Source organism: Calidris pugnax, unplaced genomic scaffold (genome assembly GCF_001431845.1).
Source record: "Calidris pugnax isolate Ruff unplaced genomic scaffold, ASM143184v1 scaffold8, whole genome shotgun sequence".
Classification (NCBI taxonomy): Eukaryota; Metazoa; Chordata; class Aves; order Charadriiformes; family Scolopacidae; genus Calidris; species Calidris pugnax.
The window spans coordinates 18,881,174-18,900,736 of NW_015090830.1; the positions used below are offsets into that span (position 1 = coordinate 18,881,174).

Sequence of the window (19,563 nt, forward strand, 5' to 3'; positions counted from 1 at the left end):
TGTTTGCAAATGGAAGTACATTTGATTTGAAACTTCTCAAAGTGGAGGAATTTCAAGAGATTGCTTAATTTTATAAAGGGTTTGTGCACACACATGCATGCACGCACACATTTTTTTGGCAAGTTCTGAGCTGTCTCCATATTCCATCTGGCAGGGTTCAAGCCATGATCCTTTTTTTTTCTTTTTTTTTTTTTTTTTTTTTTGTTGCTTAAATTAAGGAGGGAATGACTTTTTGCCTGCGCGGTCTTCCCTCACGGCCATCTCTTTTCCTTCTCCTACCCCCCCTTTTCTCTTCCCCACCTCCCGAAAGGATGGGTCCTGCTGGTGAGCGGTTGGGGGGGGGGGGGGCCCGAAATTGGTGGTTTTGAAGCGTAAATAAGATGTGATTTGTGCTGCAGGGGAGCATCGGGAGGTGCTCGTGATTTATGGGTACCCCGGGGGGTTTTCAGACTCTGGCTGCAAACAACTTGCCTAAAGAAGTGACCCTGTTTATTATAATCTTTAAAAAAAAACACAAAACCAGCCCGGCAGCACCCTAAGGAAAAAAAAAGGGGGGACTTGGGGTTCAAGGGTGTGCTTGTTGCTTCAAGCAATCCGGCTGCTCCTCCGTGTTCCCAGTCTGTGTCTGTGACCGGGGAAAATGGACCCGTTAGTGTCAGGTTTTATTTCATTTCTAAATCTTTCTGTTATCCTTGCAGACAGAATGGTACCAGCAAAGAACTTGACAGGCTGTGTGCTCTGTTTCGGGTTTTTCTGTGTTTTTCCTCTTAACGTGCAGTAATACCCTGGTGAAGAACCATTAGTCAGAATAACATTTTCCAGCCTTCCTTTGTGTCAGTTGCAGTCAGTTTCTTCTCCTGTTTGGGCCTTTTTATGCAGCAACAGACAAAAGAAACATTAAAAATTAATGATTATGTTCCTCAACAGTCTGTAGACTGAAGGGGTGGTTGCAAGTAGTCTATTTTGACTTGGTTTGAATTCCATTTTTACAAAAACATGGTTGTCTTAACAAAAAAAACCTTCTGTAAATTAATAATTATAACAAATACTAAAAATCCTACATACTTCCTCCTTTGAGTAGCTATCCTTAATCAACTTGTCCATATTAGGACTTTCTGAAGTTTATATAAATTTTGAAAATTTCTTCCTAGTGTTTGCTAAAAAAAAATTAATCTGTTAACATGAGGTGGTATTAGTATCTTAAACAGAAAGTGAAAAGTGGTTAATTTTTTTGTTTAGCTGGAAGAGTGGGATTACCCCAGTCATTTTCTTTTTAAAGTTCTTGTGCTTGAGTAGCTTGCCGTAGTTCTGTGGGAGATTTCACATCCTCTGGGATTTCAGAAACTAAAGAAAATGCTCCTTAAACTGGAAGCGAAGAGCATTTGAAAAGTAAAGTTTTGTTAATCCTAAAAAGATACAGGTTTGGGGATGCAAACGTAGGCTTGTGCTGATTTAGCAGCAAATCTGAGTGTTAGTCTACTTAAAGAATTCTCCATGGGGTTTATCCATAGGGGGGCTTTCCTGGCTGCAGCCTCCTGTAAATGTAGGACACCAGGGCAGAAACTTGCTGTGCAACAGCTTGTAGGTGGGTCAAGAGCTGGTGGGATTCTCTGCTGTACACTGATACTTGGGCAGAAATATCCCATGGGGAGTTCTTCTGGATTTGCACGCTCAGTGTCAGGAACCCGGCTGATGTTAGGCAGAGGGTGGATTTTTGCTGGTGCAGTGTGCTTTTGCCCTCTGCTGTGCTCTCCCCCCCCGCCCCTAGATGAAGATCTGTATCTTAAAGCCCGATGTCAAATTTTGTTTAGTTTTCTGGATTTATTTGCATGGGACGCGAGTTGTTGGAAGACGTTTTCTGGCTTGGAAACAGCTGACAAATGTGGAAAAGTGACTTAGTTTTCTCATGCTTCCTGAGTAATCCCAAAAGGAGTTTCACCCTCATGTAGTTTTTGTAAGATATTGGAACATTTCACTCCGTAAAAGGATAGGTACAGAAGTACTTCAGGCTCATCGCTAATTTCCGTGGCTGTTTGAGGATGGAAGGAAGCAAATAGGTACCTTTGTTTTCCTTATTAATGCACGCATCTCATAACTTTTCTTTCTCTGTTTTTATTTAGCATACGGATTAACTGACCCCTTTGACAAGTTTATGGAGCTGCCATCTCTCTGCTTGCTGTGCTTTCCATTTCTGAAAGGAGAAAGTGGTGTATGAGATTAGAGGAAAATGCCTCGGACAAAGCAGATACATCCCAGAAATCTGAGAGGTATGTAGCTCTCAGCTGAGAAAGAAAAGCTCTTGGGAAACTCGGTTGCAGTTCCAATTACAAGGTTAAAGGAACACGTATTTAAGAAGTCTGTTTTGATCCAAAAATAGTTTGCAAGCAAGTTTGGGAGTCGTCCGCGAGACAGCTCTAATTTTGAGAGAAATAAGTGGAATCTGTTCTTATTCCTGCAGTCTGTGTGCTTGACAGCATTCTTGCTATCCTCCAGCTTACAGCAATAACCAGCCTGAACTTTGGAAAGGCGAAGGAAGACGTAGTTTTCTTACCAGAGGAAATACAGTTGAAATGCACGGGGAGGTGGGAAACGCGTGTCAGGTAGAAGCAGCACGAGCTCTGACAGCCGGTAGTTGTTTTTCTTCATAGTAATCAGCCTGGCTTGCTTTTGAGGGGATCAGGCTCTCCTCCCGTGCGTGCCTCCTCGTTATTTATCATCTGCCACCCACACGAGGTTTGACCTTGGTCTCCTTGCCGCCTTGTGCCTTCGCCCAGCCAAGTGGTGGCTCGTTGGCTATGGAAAAGCAAGGGTCCTGCCCCACAAATTGGCAAGTTTATGTGTCCAGGCATTTCCTTGGAGCAAAATCCCAGTGCGCTTAAGCGGGACTGGCAGATGAATGTGAGGAATCTGATGCCATGGTTATTTGTTACTGTCTTGGTAGAAGTGGTCCCAGAGGAATTAAATGAGGGGAGGGGGGGAGAAAAGAGAGGTCGGTTGATGAGCAGATGTGTATGTGGAGGGAGGACACGCTGCTATCCCCACCCTCGTGGGCAGCTTTTGGGAGAACATGCTTCCACCTGCGCCCTCACGTGTAGCTGTCATCAGCTTTTTGGTTTTTTTGTTGGTTTTTTTTTAATGTGAATTATACAGTTGCAGTATGGAAGCATCCCTTCAGAGAATAAAAGTAATTACAAAACCACAAACGTCAACATGAAGTTTTAAGGGCAGGAAAACACAGCGTTTGATTCCGTTCTCAACTTTTTTACGCTAGAACCCAGCAAACCCCCGCGTGTGTTTCAGTTAGTTTACGGTTGGAGAGGCTCTCCAGGGCTAGTGCATACAGCTGTATCTCAGACCTCGTGTTTGCGGGCTGTTATCACTGCTACCACTAACAGTCTCCGCTGGAGAAGACATTTTTTTTGCAGTGTTTTTATTCAGGAAGTGCATTGTTTGGTGTGATGATAAGCCTCCATCGCAGATCAAGGAATTTCACATTTAGGTGATGCCGTTTCCCCTTCTTACTGAACGCGAAGCAAGAAATTAGAGCCCAGTTTTTGAATTTTGCTGCTTACCAAGTTGCTGACATAGCTGAGCTTGTGTTTTCTGACCAAATGTGACAGTGATCTACTTTTAGTACTCTTGTCTGGTATCTATTCTTGTATTGCTTGAAATAGGAGCTAAGTCTATTGTAAAGCTTTCTACTCACTTAAATAAATGCATTTAAAATAAATAATCTAATTAAACTCCTAATTGTGTAAGAAATTAATTGTTTTTTTTTTTCTTTGCGTAATTTCCCCAGTCATTTAGCTTTTATCACCCCCTGTAATAGCAGTTTTCATCAGTTCATACTTTTCCACAACTAATGGAGTTCTTGAATGAAGTTAGATGGGTTAAATGTTGAAATGGGAGAGAGGTGTACAGCAAACCCATAATTCAAAATGACATTGGAATGGTTAAATGATTGTTAAAACCACCCAGGTGCTGCAAACTTCAGCATGTTGTGAGCATGTATTGCTACTATCATGGGTTTTTAGAGGTGAAGTGATTTGAAAAATCAGTTTACTTGCAATTAGTGATGCCCTATTTCCATTTTTAGTCTAGATAATGAGGAAAACTGGATTTCAGTTTCTTTAGTCATTTTATCAGTCTCTGAGAATATTGCAGAAAATATTTGCTTAAACCTTCAGTTTTTGCTGGAACTTGAGGAGGCTGAAAGATTTCACAGGTCTGTTTGCTGACAGCTTATGTTTATGTATGCGAAGTTAGACCCCATCTTGAGTTGACACTCTTAACCATGAAACCTTTAAAAACAGTGTTTTTTAACACTGTGGTTTAATCCATGGTAATTAGTACCGATAAGTGAATCTGCAGAAAGAATAAATGTAGCAAACTCCTTTTATGTTTTATAACTTTTGGAAGACAAAGATTTAAGATTAAGTAGCCTGTATTTGTAAGCAAAAAGGTTTTTTTGAGTTGCCTGAACCGATTACCTTTTGTACTATGTACAAAGAACAGTCCGTGGCCTTACCTGGCTTCTCCCTCCCTTGTACCAGCTCCTCTCATTGCCCCATAGTGATCAAGTCACCAACAGCTTTTAAGGGGACTTCTCCAGGTCCCATCAATGTTTAACTTTTTTGAGAGATCACTGTTGAACAACCCTGGACACTCTCTATCCGGTTGTGCATCGGATGAGTTACTTGGGTTGCACTTGCAGTCCAAGTTCAGCCTGGAGAATAAACAACCAAGTCCAAGAACCTAAAGCCTTTTCACCCCAAACAAAAAACCCACCCCAACACAATCCCTCTCTCCCTCCCCGCCAAAAAAACACACAGAAAAAAACCCACCATAAACACCCCTACCCCCAAACACAATTTGAGGTTTGCTGCAGCACAGGAGTAAGTTTTGAAGGTTTTAATATTGCCTCTGTTTACTGTAAGCAACCTTACTGTCTGGGGAAAATGGAGTGGCATTGTTTAATATAGAGAGCTAAATTTAAGATTTTGGCAGGAAACCTTAAGGCTCTTCTTTTTTGTGCCATGGCTTGATTTTACTCATTTTGTATGCCTCTGAGAGAACTGACAGCCTTTGGCAGATTAGCAGTGGCCCTGAAGTATCAGGATCAGTGGAAATCAAATTTATTTTTTGTGGGGTTTTTTGGTGTGCTGAAGTCCTCTCTCCTGTCTTTTTCACTGTCCTCTCTCCCTTCTCTTTCACTGTCTTTTTATAGATGAGTAAATATAGTGCTATATTAACCTGATTTTACGGCAGGAAAGAAAACCCAAACAAACCCTGTATCAAGAGGGCAGGATATGGGGAGCATTATTTTACAAATAGAAGTAAATTAAATTTGTTGACCATTTGTTTTCATGATTGTGTGTTCGCGACACGGTGTTAGTGCCTGACTGTGGTGGAATGAGCATGTTGTATCTGAAGGGTACCAGTAAGGTGTCTGCTGTCCCGTGCTGGTTTCGTGATGTTGTTTAGTCACATCAGCTTTCTCTGCTTCTGTGTCCTTACATGAAAAGTGTTACCATCACCAGCGGGGCTGCTTTGGTATGAGGAGCTGTGTACAGTGTCAGGCTTGGTCTCCTGGCCAACCTAGCAGTGGTGGTCAGCCCTAGTGGGAGGGCTAAAATTTGAGAGAAATTACAGTTTTGCATGTCTCAAAAGGATGTAGTTTGGATGCACGTGTGTTCCAAAAAAATGAGTAGTAGTGGTGGAGGTAGAGGCCAAAGGGACACCTCGGAAAAGCCTGGCGTGGGTTACCTGTTGGCTGTGTGACTGAGTTTCTAAGCAAATGTTCCTGATGTTGTCTCAGTCTCTTAAATATCAAAGACAGGTATCATGTGGCTAATCAGAAGCACCATCGCTCCCCTCCCTCCCCGCCGAAAATAAGTGCTGTGAAAGAGGAAAACACTTGTTATTGAGAACATCCAGAGGTCGCCTTGTCTTAACGTATTTTATTTGTTGTATGAAGTTTTAGCTGACTAAGACTAGTGGAAGGACTGCTTTGCATGTGGTTGCACCCTGTATTTACATGGCCAATTGATACACAGGTGTAACAGAACATTTCGTAGAAGCTGTAATGTATTCCCAGAAGCACAGTCACTTCAGAGAATCATGCTTTTAGCAGGGCTGAGTAGGCTTGGTTTGTTGTCGGACGGTGGTGAGGATGTAGAAGGAAAAACAGCTCATGTTTTTGTTTACTTACAAGTAAGTTTTGTTTACTTACAAATGAAGGCTCATTTATTATGTGTACAGTGTTTAGCACTGTGCTCTGATTCACCAATACAAAACCGTAGCAGAAATATTTTGAACTTCGTCTCTTTCTAGATAAGCTTTCTGTTATTGTTACCCAGTTGCAGAGTTTGAAATGAAGGCTCATTTATTATGTGTACAGTGTTTAGCACTGTGCTCTGATTCACCAATACAAAACCGTAGCAGAAATATTTTGAACTTCGTCTCTTTCTAGATAAGCTTTCTGTTATTGTTAAGAAAACAAGTTGCTGCTGCTTCTGTTTTTCCTTCTCAATCAAACACTCCTATTTGAAACAGTTGGTGAATGGGCCTGTAAAGTTCAAGTGATCTCCGAATCTTTTAATACTTTGCATTAAATAAGGAGATGCAAGTATATTATAAAGAACTTTGCTCACTAGCTTGATAGCTTTGCAGTAATCTGAAAACCGTGCATAAGTTTGCTGGAAAGCTGGATACATTCTGGGTCTTGGGATGTCCAGAAGAACCAGGCAGGCACCTACTATGCCTTGAGTGTGATTTAGCTCTTTGAGTTGGTTTAAAATTGTAATTTGCTTTCAGTGCTGAAACAGGCCTGTCTGCACCGAAAGCTGACAGGTTGATATTTTTTATTAGTGTTTGGTTATGTAGTCTGTAAAACTTGAGAGTTGATTGGTGTGCTGTGCTTTAGTTCATGGCTTGTATCAAATTTTAATCAAATTAAAAAACCAAACAACCCACAACACTGAGGTTTCTCAAGGCTCACTGCTGTAACTCCTGCTACTTGGTTCAAAATAAAGATGCAACACAACGTTTGACTTTCGAGTGTTGGTGGTGTTTCTGACACAAAAATATTGCTCTGCTCTAGGGTATTTCTGAGGGACCGTTGATGCATTATTGGTGCTTTAGAAGTGCTAGGGGTCTGTGCTCTGTGACATACCTGTGGACATCTGTAAAAGCATTTTGTATGTGTCTTGCTTAAATTTCTGGAGCCATGTGTGAGACACAGGTGGGACAAAAAGTCAGAGTTTCGACTGGGTGACTTTGAGAAACATCCCTTGATTTGGCAGCAGTTCTGGTTTCTGTATGTCAGACTGTTTTGTATAATTTCTTCTACAAACCAAATTTGGACCCAAAACCTCCCTCATGAAGGTAGAGAGAATGCGTGTCTCTGTCGGTGTATCCTCAGCTGGAGTACCAGGAGATCCACCTGTAATGGCATGAATACATCAGAACTGTTGTAGACCACAGAAGTACTCTGTCCGTGCCTCCTATTTCTCATCTGGGATGTGGAATGATGTTTCTCTTTTTTGTTTGTTTGGTTTTGTTTTACTTGTTTGGAGTGTAAGATCTTTAGGCTGTTTCTTACTGTGTGTATGGCCCAAGATCTGGCACAATAAGATCATCTTGACTGCAACCATTAGATTATGTTGTAATGTGAATATTTACATGTGAAAAGCTGTCTAAAATACTCTGCGGTGTAAGAAAGGCTGGATTTCCATCTGTAATTTGCCACCCTTTTCCATTACCTGTCCTGTCCCCATCTCCCTGTTACCTGTCCCTAAATTTGATGATGTGTTTTCAACAGGCTATAGCCTTATTCACTGGGCAGGGTGGTTGGGGCTTATGTCTGTGGCCACAAGTGGTGCACAAAAGCCTGCTGAGGGTGGATTGCAAGAGGGGAAGGAATAGTAGGGTGGATAACGCTGTTCAGTGTTGCCTTGAGACAGCTGCGATGAATTCCTGCCTCCGCCACCAAGTTTCTTGCGAGCGACTCAGCAGTTGTGTCACACCAAACCTTTGTGGCCAGCCACTAACTGCTTGTTCCACATTTTGCCCAAGTTGAGGTGCCCAGGCACAAGTTCAGAATTTTTACAACTGCAGTTGGTCCCCTATGGGTACAATTTGGATGGAAAACACTGCAAAAGGGCTAAGTACCTTAAAAAAAAAGAAAAAAATCAAGGTCTAGGTTACTTAAGTTGAAGATCCAAGATGAGCCAACGCTTTTGACAAGTCTTTTAATCTCTCTATGCTCCTGTTTTCTGCCTGTAAATTGGAGATGCCAGATGAGGGCTCAGAAGATAAAGTTGTTAGTGTTGTGAAGCAGACACTCGGTGGCTAAATAATGGAAAAGATGATGAAGTAATTGGTAGTCAACAGAGCCAAGCAGTGAGCACAGCCCATTTTGTGCACTGGTTTAGTTTGCGTAAACACCCCTACTTTTGGCATTCTCCAACTTCTTACTGCTTTGCTTCACAATCTTAACATTTAAAAGGTGTTCTTAAAGGTTACTTCCTAGCTTTTAAAATAGCAAACTAAAAAAACCAAGAAATTCCACCGTACTGAACCACAACACTTCTCGTATGAGTCATCGGCGTGTTGGGACCTCAAACTGCAGTGTTGGCTTCTGCTGCCCGAGCCGTGCAGCAGCCTGATGGACCCTGCCTGGACCAGGCGCTGGAGAGGGGAGAAGGAGATGGGTCCCATCGCTGAGTGTTCATCATCGTGTGGCAGAGTTTTGGGCTGGTGCTGAGAAAGCCCCTGCTTTCTCAGCCGGGAGGGAACGCTCACTGCGGGGAAAAGTCTCCAGAGAGACCTTAATGTCATTGTTTCACAGACTGGTGTAAAGAGGAGGAGGAATTGAAGAGGTCCTACCTTCTCCCACCTCAACGCTGGTTCCCTGCGGCGTGTTGCCCTCCTCGCTCATGTATTTGCTGGTCCTGCGGTGGAAGAAGGAGCAGTACCCAGAGTGAGTTACCAGAGCATCGTGGATGGGAGGTGGTTTTTTTTGCTGGGTTGGTTGTTCCCCTGGTGCTGTGCATCCACCCCGCTGCTGCGGTGGCCGCCTGGGAGGGGAGGGACAGCATGGAGGCAGGGTTCTGGGGAGCCTCTTGCTTGAACTCATCGTGAAACTATGTTGGAAACTGTTTGCCATGTGTCAGCAGCAGGCTTTCTGAGCTTCTTGAATTGTCCAAAGGCAGGTATAGATTCCCAGAAAGATAGCAGAAGGTGCCCGCCTTATTTCTGGTTCCTTTGCTTTTCCCTCCATAACCCCCTCCCCTTCTCTTAGCAAATTTCAAAACTGCGAAGTGATAAGAGGTTTGTAATGGATGATTTTCAGAATTTTAGCGTGCTCGTAAACCAGCAAGAGACTGAACTAGTCTCAGTTGACACCGTCATTTGAAAAAAAAAATCAAGCGCTTCCTCTAAAATTTGGCGTAGAACTTTCATTCAGAATGAACAAAATTTGGCTAAGATTTAAGCAATTAAAAAGAGGTCCAGAAAACCAAATTTGATTGTAGCTGGCACAGTCAGCTTTGAATATATATTTATAGATTTCTGTATATGCATGCTAAATGCACATACAGGAAATGTATATGCATATAAATGCATATACAGGAAGAGAAAATAGGGATAATACAAAGAGAGTTTGCTGGATACAGACAGTGACAAAAATAGGTGACAAAAGAGAGAGTTAAAATAACATGAAGAAGAGGGAAAAAAGAATGGTATTCCAACTAACAGGATTGCAAAAGAATACCTGCAAGAATGACCGTTGATGAAAGAAAAAGAATGGAGGAAGCAGCTTAGTTCTGTGCTCTTGATAGTAGAAAACAGCAAATTGTCTTTCTTATGGAATATAGAATCATTATAATTGCAGTTAGAATCAGACTTGAACTGAAAGAAATTGGTGAAACCTGAGGTTAAAGAAAAATGGAATTCATACAGAAATGAAAAAAGCAGCAATTGAACAGGACTGGAAATCTATGTATAAGCCAGTTAGATTTCTTTCAGAATACAGTGAAGTGGAAGCAGTGCAGATCTATAATCCTGCCTCACCTTTACATCCTGTATCTTCTTTATTGCTAATTGAGCGTGGAGTAAGAAATGCTACAGAATTTGGCATTTGCTGAAGCATGAACTCCACTGTGTTAGGAAGGTCATGAAAAAAAAATTGCAGCTGCGAAAAGAGAAACGGAAAGTAAGATTTCAGCAGTTGCTCTTTCAAACATTTCTATTAAAGCAGGCAGTTGGCTCTGGGATGAAACTGAGTCCACTCTTTGAGCCCAGGAGCAATTGCATTTTGTAAGACTCCAGCTTTCTTATGAGCATTTAGAAAGGTATGGCTTTTTGTTTGTTGTGTTTTTAAAATCCTTGCGTCTCAGAATAGATTTTTGGTTTGCTGTGAACGTATATGTAAGGTGGCTGGTTTACTGTGGGAGATGTATGTGTCTGTGTGTGTGAACTTACTTAAAAAAAACAACCAACCAAGCAAAATCCCAACAGCTATTGCTTATATGTAACCATTAGAAATTAACGTGTAAATAGAAAAATCGTGAATAGGCTTGAGAGGTTTGCTTAAGAGAGCCTCCTTGCAGGTTTGTGGTCATCTACAGCTTAAATGGCTGTTATGAAGAAGGTGAAGGCTTATAGTCTCACTTTTTTCTTAATTGTCTTTTTCCTGTTTTACCACTATGCGGGTTTCTCTGTTGGCACTCCTGTTGGTATTTTCAAACTTCTGGAAGGCATCGGAGGACTAGGCTGTGCAGTTGTAGGTCTTAGGTCTAGCCCAATAAACTTTCCCAGAGCATTGTTGTCATTTAAAAATACCCTGTTACAATGAGTTCTCTTTAATTAAAAAGGTACCAGTGGAATTTGCAGCACTGTATTGGTTCCTTCAGACTGTTCACTGTGCCTGTGTTAGGATGCTGGGAAGGGTTTGTGCCATTAATGCTGATCTGATGCTCCAGGTGAGGGTCCTTGTGCTGTGGGAAGAATTCCTGGTCCATGGCAGGGCAGATGGATGAGCAGGACCTTGTGCAGGGAGCTCAGTAACAACACACACTTGTCTGCGTGTTCGGGGGTAGTGTCTGTTTTCACCTAACCCTTTGCGAAATTGCTGAAGAGGTAAAAAATTGTTTTCTTTCTAACCACAATCACTCATTGTCACCAAAACAGTCACCCTGTAGCCCTCCTTGATGTACTCGGGAAGCTTAGGAAAAAAAAAAAAAAAAAGACTCTATTTTGGGGGTAATGTTGTTTTGGTTTGGTTTTTAATCCTGAAATTACTCCCTTTCGTGGCATGTATTTTGAGGTTTTTATTAAGATCAGGCAATTTGGTTTCAAATTGCGAACTGCTGTAAATATTTATGCTGGAAAATGTAAAGGAGACTTCCTAGAGCTACGCGTTTTCAAAGAGCTAGTTATACCAGTATGTATTTCCTAGACTTGTTCATTCTTTGGTATGTTGGACTCCTGTAGTAAGCATTTTAGCTCAATAATGGCTTATGAGATTATGGGGAGAGAAACTCAGGCTCTTACCCAGTTGGAAAAGTAAGATTTTCCTTGCTATGTTAAAGCAGGCGAATAAACTGGACTTTACATTTCCAAATCAGATGAGTTGGGCAAAGTGCAGGCTTCCCCTTATTTGTTTAAGTGTATCATAACTCAGAATATTTACATTAAGAAGAAGGGGGGGGAGCACCCCCTGTGGCAGATGTTTGGAGCCCTTGGTGACGTGTTTGTGGGGGAAGTGGGGAGGCTCTCGTTCCCTAGGCGAGGCACGGCTGTTTGTTTTTGTACAAAAACTTTTTCAATGCCCTGCAAGCTTCTGTCCGAAAGAGGCTGCTGGGAGAATATGCTGATTTAGCAATTCCTGTATGACCTTTGGTGGCGGGCTGAATGAAGGAGAAGTGTCTTTGTAACCATCCACAGGTTGTGAAATGCGAAAGGAGGGGTTTTTGTTAAGGCAGAGCTGAAAAAGTCCGTGACCTTGAAAATTTCATTTTAAGATTTTGTTGATGCTCATATGATTGAATCTGGTTAATGCAGCACGGTGGTTTTAGCATCTTCGGTAGCCAGCAAAAGCAGCGAGTAGGGAGCGTGTGTTCATCTGTTAAATACCCTGTGAATTTTTTCCCCCCTGAATTCCCCTGCGGTTAGAAGGTAAGTTCCCACCAAGTCAGTCCCCTTGGTAAATCCCGGGGCAGACCTCCCGGGCTGAAATGGCAGGAGGTTTGGAAGGAGCCACAGGGAGGAGAAGCAGCGGTTCAGCAGGAGCCTGTGGTGCAGCGTCGCTACAAAACAACCCCGTGTGTGTTCCTAGTTACCTATGAAATATGTGGCTTGTGCCCTGCCAGCCGTGGTAGTCATGGAATATCCAGAGCACACCGCATGATTTCCTCTTGATTTTTGGCCTAATTTCGGGGTGGGGGGGGGGAAAGAAGGGTAAGTTAACGTTGAACCGTATTGTTTTTAACCATTGAGCTCTCCTAAGTCAGATGGGAGGTTGGAGGCTTGTTCTTTCCCTAAAGGTTGTGATGCAGACACAATACGGAGCCAGGAAAATGAAAGAAAGTGTTTAGAAATGACATTTAAACTGTAATTTCTGCGGTGGTTTTGCTATTCTGTTTCTTATAAGGAATCTCTAGCTGCTGTGCTTTTTGAAGAGGAATGCGTGTCTCTTGCAGAGTAGATATACAGATTTTTACCTTTCTCCCCCCTTCAGGATTTTGTACAGAAAGAAGTATTTCCGTCCTAGATCTGTGAGGGAAACACAGTGGTGTATGTATTAATGGGGTTTGAAACATTATACTCTGATTTTTGTGAGCAAAGTGCGTAATGTTCAAAAACGTTCCTGTAATTCTCAGTTGTCAAGAGGCAGAGCTAAGTATGTATACTGTTATAGTTTAGCTAAGTACGTATATTATAATAGTTTAGCGCCTTGAATCTTAAAAGAGAATTGCCTTCTTCAGTGTAAGGGCAATGCTTTTGTGGCTAAGAGGCAGTTTAGCAACTGTGAAAGCACTAAACTTTATTTCAGGGGTGGTTTAATAATTTTCAAACAAATCTTTGTGTGGCATACACAGAGGGCTTGCTGAATTTGTCTCAAGTATTGCATGCATTTGTTAGGGGGCTGGGATAGTACCCTTTTTCGTGATAACAATTTGTGGAACATTTAATTATATGTTCCCCTGGTGTTTTTTTCTTTAAACTAAATATATTTCTGTGTCAATAAAATTTTACATTTATTTTAGAACACTGTGTGGATATATTATGTCCAGGTCAGTACGTTTCAAAATGGTGTTTTCTTTACATGCTTTTTCCTTTTGTTTTCTTTAAATTCTAGAATACAACCTGAGTGAGTGACGTAGCTTCTGGAGATACTAGAGGAATTGCTGCTCTGGTACAGGACGATATTCCTTCTGACTTGTGAAATGCAGTGTGTCTGAAGTTCCTCTTCAGGGGGGTTTGGTAGGGGGGTTGCTGTAGAACCTGGCTGCTCACAGACAAGAACCCTGTTGCTGCAGTGGTAGAAAGACAGAGCCAGTTTTTGTTGTCTGGCTGCTAACCCTGGAGAAATGGTCAATCTTTTCTCTCTCAGGCTCATTAATTAGGCTAGTCGTTAGGCTTGCTCAGAAGCCCTGCAGTCTTAACAGTTTCTGTTTTTCTGAAGCTTCCAGTTGTCTTGCATATGCAAGAGGGCTGTCGAGGGGAACTCTGAAGTTCCCTGATGGAGCAGGTTGGGATACCCTGCTTGGGGCCTCTGCCGGAGGGATCCCGGAGCGAGCGGGCACCGCGGGCAGATCGGGACACGTCCCAGAGCTCATGGGAAGTTCTCACAGGCATCCAGGCGGGATACGGCCCCAGCACAAAACAGGATTTAATTATTAATGTTTTTCCAGTATCTTATGGCTGGCTTCTATCACGCCTTTTCAAAAATAAATGAATAGCACACTCCTCTTAAAGACTATCATTTTAACTATTTTTGTTCATAACTTCCCACCCCAGCCCCGTGGTGTTTCTATAATTATTTTTTTTCCCTCCTCCGTGCTTTTCTTCTTCTCTCATTCTGTTTTTTTCCAGACTGACTTCTAGTTCTTGCTGTCGATGGCTATCGCTTCTCTACTGTTCTGCCTGCTAATGTGAATACAACCAAAAGTCTAGTGGACATCTAGGAAACAGGCAAATCCGTAGTGTTATCTTATTCCTCCCTAATTTTTCCTCCTGCTCTTAAGCCTCACAAACCTTTCGTATTGGTAACATCTGACATGCTTCAGTTTGTTCCCTGAACAAAATTGCAGGCATAAAGACATTTCTACTGAAGTGACCTTGAGTTTACATGACGAGGCCTTAAAAAATAGGGTTAACAAAGCACGTTCCTCAGGAATAACATCTCTGCGTGCTTTGAGAAAGAAGAACAAGAAATTTGCTGTAGAGAAGCGTGTTGTATTAAGAATCAAGGTTCAGAGGGTTGAAAAATGTGGTATCTGTCTGTAACATGGTCAGGGACTATTGCCAAGTAATGGATTTTCAGTATATCTGAAACCCCAATTATTTTAGGCAGTATTTCAACAAACAGTGTCTCCAAGATGAAAGAGCAAGTGTGCGAGTGGTTGAATTTCTCACAGGTCTGTATCAACACATTTCGGACTGTTTGCAAGTGTGAAAAATGAGTTAATATTGAAATATTTTTTCCAACTTTTACAGTACTTTTTTGTACTTTTTTCCTTCTTTTTTTGTTTTTGGTAGGCGTTCTTGATTTCCCCATCCTGTAGGAGATTCACATTCTAGCAGCCTTTGTTTTGAATGCCCAACATCCAGGCTTCAGTAAAATGCTGACCGGATTTGCACAGTATATCTCTCTTGTTTACCACCTTGGACAGTCAAAGGGGACTTCAGCAGAGAAAGAGGAGGATGTGATGAGCAGTCTGGTGTGCCCCGCACGCCTCGCAGCATCCTTTCCCCTGCCTCCTTGTAGCATCGAGAGTAAAAGATAGATAGAACCTGTTGAGATCTTTTCTCATGGACCTTAGTATGTTGTCTGTGGTCAGACATTAAAAGCTTACAAATGGAGCTTGTGAATTTCTGATTTTTAATTTGGCTGGGAAATCACAGTTTGCACAGCATGGCCAGCAGCAGTCTTAGCTCACTAATGTTGACCTTCTGTAGTTGGACGTATTAATTATGAAAACCTATTTAAAAATACTTAGGGAGGAATCTGAACGTTAATGTCTTATTGGTGGAAAATAATGGCCTGAAAAGGAGGTAGTGGTCAGTGTTTTCCAGAGCTGAAAGTTTCTGGTTAACCATGTGTTTCTGCAAGGGTGTACAGAAATTTGAAAAGCCTTAAAAGGGCAAGAGGGAGGAAAAAGGGCAGAGGAGACAAAGCCTGTTTCTAAGCTAACAGAAAGGGTTAAGGTAGATGGACAATTATGTACTGGTTACCTGCAAGTTACTTTCAGTCCTGCATTTCTAGTAAACACTGACGTAAAACATGTCTCTTGAGCCAATGTTATAACTAATCAGCTTTTTTTCAGAGCGGCTTTAAAAACACAGTTTTGGCAACAGTAACTAAGACGATATTTTACAGAAGAACTCACAGTAAATGGAAAGAAAGCTGGTAATCAGTTTTGATTAACGGATCTGCATTCTGTTATTTAAATGTTTACATCCTGATTAGCATGTATGCTGCATTTAAATATGCAATTTTACTTTAGCAAAATTTGAGGCATGGAGAATGGAGATAATCTTTCAGATGCTAAAGGCTGGGGATGGGAGGTGAAAAATGTGCAGGAGAAGTGCCCACCTCCCTCAGCCTTGTAAAGCGATACCTACGTGGCTGATATTTTTCACTTAGCTGTGGGATTATGGAGTTTCCTAATCAGATACAAGTAAAAGAAAAGGTTTGTGTGTGGTTGGTTTTATTTTGGTTTGGGTTTTTCGTAAATTCTGCTTAGTCTACAACAGGCTTAAATTAAGTTTTAACTGAAGTGTTAAGGCTTTTGTTCGTGAACTAACTGTCCCCTGCTCCTCATTTTGTTAAAGATGAGGGAAGTTGACCATGTACAAAAGTTTTTGAGATTTTTCTGGATTATTTTCAGAATTGCCAATTTCAGGTAACATGGGATCAAATGATCTGCATTTCCATTGTGGTATTTGCTTCATATATGTGTGCAGAATAGTTGCTATTTCATTATGTTCATAATGTGGGGGGGTTTTTTCCCATGTAAAAGCAGTGAATCTGGTAACAGTTGTTAGGTACCAGAATATAGTGGTTTGCTTTGCCGGCTCACTTCTGCTGCGAAGTTGAGACTTCTGGCCAGAAGAGCCATGTACATCTTTCTGGGTTGCAGATCCTGGCTTTGTGAAAAACTGGCTGATTCAACAGAAAGGTTGGCCTGCCACGTAAGCACGCCATAAAAAACGAGCATCTGACAGCTCTGTGGCTTCAAGTGGTGGATCTGACACAGGCATATGGAAAATTCATGCAACGGGGATACTGTATCAAAACAATTTCTGTAGAGAGGCAAAACCGAATCCTTTCCCTCCCTTCCTCCCTCCTTTGCTTTCCCCCGTGACTCTCGGTTTTTACATTGTTTGCTTCTCACCTTTTGCCGTTTAAATGATTGCTCTTTAGAAATCAACATCTTATACGAGGATGGCACAGTTCCTCAAAGAATTTTCAGGTAGAACAAACAAACTTTGGAGGGGGTATATTCACATGGAGATAACATCAGGAAGGTGGGGTGCTTTTGAAAAGCCCTGATTCCTCTTCCACTTATTGTGACTGTCCTAAAGGAGGGACCATGCACTGAGCTCATCTGTTGGAAAGAGGATTCCCGTGTAGAATAATTTGACTCTTGTTCTTCCAAAGGACACTCAATTTTCTTTCTGTGCCCTCTGATGACACAAACCTTCTCCCCTCCTCCGCCCAGCGTATTTTTCTTGCATTAGTTTTGCTGTCCTCTGCAAGGTTTTGTTTTCTTCTTCCACCTAGGCCTGTAGAGCAAAGACTTCTGTGTACGCAGAAGGGCTTCTGTTGTTGTTGTTGTTGTTGTTGAACTGGCAGAGGTTTTGAGAACTGTGGAGGGATGGAAAGTAAACACAGGCAAGCAACAAATAAAACAATCGCCTTTCTCTCATAGCAAACTGCTCTATAACTGCTCTCATGGATTTACTTTGTTTTGCATTTTCTTTTTTTTTTTTCCTCCCCTCCCGCTTCAAATGTTTTTAAAACTGTTAGTCATAAACGTTACCAAACCCAAGTAATTCACAGTACCCAGACTACTGGGTGCTTGGTGTTTTTGTTACTGCACTGGTGTCAGAGTACCATTCGTGCAGCCCGCTTTCTTCTCCCTCTGATAGAAGAAAAATGAAGAGAATAGCTGGAGCTGACTTAGGCATTCATCCTGTCATTTTTCTCTGTCCTCCTTGATATGGTCCAAAATCAAAACAGTTCAATGGTAACATTTTTCACCAACTGTCATTGGTGCCTCCTTATTTTTTTGTTGCGCTTCTTTCAACAGACCTTTCGAAATAAGGTATAATGTTGCAACTACCAAAAAAGTCAAGAGGCAGAGTGGCAGGAGGATTAAGAGACAGCTTAGTGGAGGTGTGTAGGCACCTCTCCTCTCCACAAGTGCCCGAGAAGTTCTCATGCCCAAAGCCCTTGCTGGATCAGGCTCTGGAACGGTTGTTGAGGGTCATGCTGGGGGATGAAGCCAGGTCTTTCCTGGCTGCCCTGGCTAGTGGTGGTTGCCACTGACCCAGGGTTTTCCAACAGAACCCTTCCCTAAAATTTTTTGAGTTGTGTGGCTGTCTTCACAAGACTCCCCCTCCAGCACATATTTTGCCAGCAGGACACAACTCTGAACAGCATCACCACTTCTAAGAGCTGCCTGGTCTGCTCTTCCCTCTTACGAGTTTCATCTGAGGGAAGCTCTCTGTGGTGAATGAATTATTGAAATGAAGCGCCTGAAGATACAGGTAGACTTTTGCTCATCCTGAGAAGTAATTAACAGCTGGATGTCTCACTGCTGAGAATTAATTCCCTTCGGTACTGGCCAGTTCCTCCACTGCATCCCTTCAACTGCCTTGGTATGTCTTTGGTTCAGCTGGGCTGTTGCAGTGGGTATGGCAGACCCATGTCTATATCGAGCCTGCGCGGTGGACTGGGGCTCATAGTCTTAATTTCTGAAGCCCTAGCCTAGCAGGTTCAGGAGAGCCTGGCCCTGGTTATGTACAGGCTGTGGGGTTCTGATCTGGCTGCAGCCTCCATGAAGCAGCTGACTTCATGCCTGGGGAACGGTACCAGCCTGGGAGCCACAAAACACGGATCACGGGGATTAGAGCCCCATGGCAAGATAAAGGGAATAGACTTTGGGCTGTCTGAAGGCTGGAAAAGTTGTTCTCCATCACCATTGCCATCTCTTGTGCCCGGGAGCACCGAGGAACTTGGCGTGACGCTGGGCGGTGGAAGTCGACCTGGGCTGATCCTTTCTGTGTGCCCCCCGCGTGAGAAAAGCGCGTTCGGTAAACAAATCTTAAAACGCTTGGTTTGTTCCTTCTGCTTCGTATGTAAATCCCAACGTGGGAACTGCGTGTGTGCTTACGTGGCATTTTGGAGCTGTAGGAGGCTCATGGTGCTGCAGCGTGGGCGCGTGAAGCCCTTTGGTGGTGTGTCGGTGACCAGGGGTGTGCAAACCATCCAGGTGTCTTCGGACGGGTGGAGGAAGGGGCTGCTGCTCTCCTGGTGCCACTGGTCCTTCTCTCCCCTGGTAAAACTCTACCTGACACACACACGCACACTGCTCTGCTTATCTTAGTGCTCGTATAAGCTATGCTAAATACTCATTATAATAACAATGTGGACTTTCAACTCAAAAGCCCACTGGAAATAAAGCTGAGCGTTTTCCAGAGATGGATCTACTCGCCCCACCCGTTTTCTCTCTCCAGAAGCTGGAGCTCAGCAGAGATGCTCTTCCAAGTCACGGTGGTGGCTTCATCCCTTTCCCTAGTAACTGTGCTCCGTTGGTGGTGAGGAAGTACAGCAGTGCTCCCGAGCTCGGTGTATACAAAATCCTCCATGCAGTCACACAAAAAAAAGTGTTAGTTTGCAGTTAGGTGGATAAATATATTCCCCAAGGAAAACTTTGTCCATACCTGTCTGTAACTGATACTAATGTTGGAGCATGCAGCTGAGAGGAAGAAGGGGAGGGGGTAAATATTCTGGCTGAGTCATCTTTCCTTCTTCCTGACTTTTCCTTTCCACTCGTGCTTAATGCCCATGGAAATATTTTTTCTTACAGGTTATTTTATTTGTTTTTATTTTTCCCCTCAGAAAAATTATACACAGATTATATAAATTATATACAGAGTGCCTTACCTTAAAAACTAGATTACAAGAACATACTTGTGCATCTAAGACAAGAACTGGGAATTAGAAGGGCAGATTTTTGGCTTTTCATTCAATATTTGTTCGTTTTATGTCTATTCCTGTCCTGTATTGAGCTGAGGCCTTTGCTTTGCAGAAAAAGAGAAGCACGT

The 19,563-nt window shown here is 42.5% G+C and overlaps 1 protein-coding gene across 4 annotated transcripts in view; it reads left to right on the forward strand.

The window, feature by feature from the left end:
- The window catches only part of HIVEP1 (human immunodeficiency virus type I enhancer binding protein 1), a 128,201-nt gene that overhangs the window by 2,076 nt on the left and 106,562 nt on the right, over positions 1-19,563 (forward strand). For 2 of the 4 annotated variants that reach the window (XM_014940963.1, XM_014940962.1), the window contains exons 2-3: positions 2,121-2,267; positions 8,852-8,983. The exons of 1 other annotated variant lie outside the window; for it this stretch is intronic. In XM_014940963.1, coding sequence (XP_014796449.1) covers positions 2,228-2,267; positions 8,852-8,983 — 172 coding nt within the window. In that variant the 5' untranslated portion in view covers positions 2,121-2,227. The remainder of the gene's footprint in view (positions 1-2,120; positions 2,268-8,851; positions 8,984-19,563) is intronic. One more of the 4 variants, XM_014940964.1, reaches the window with a different exon arrangement.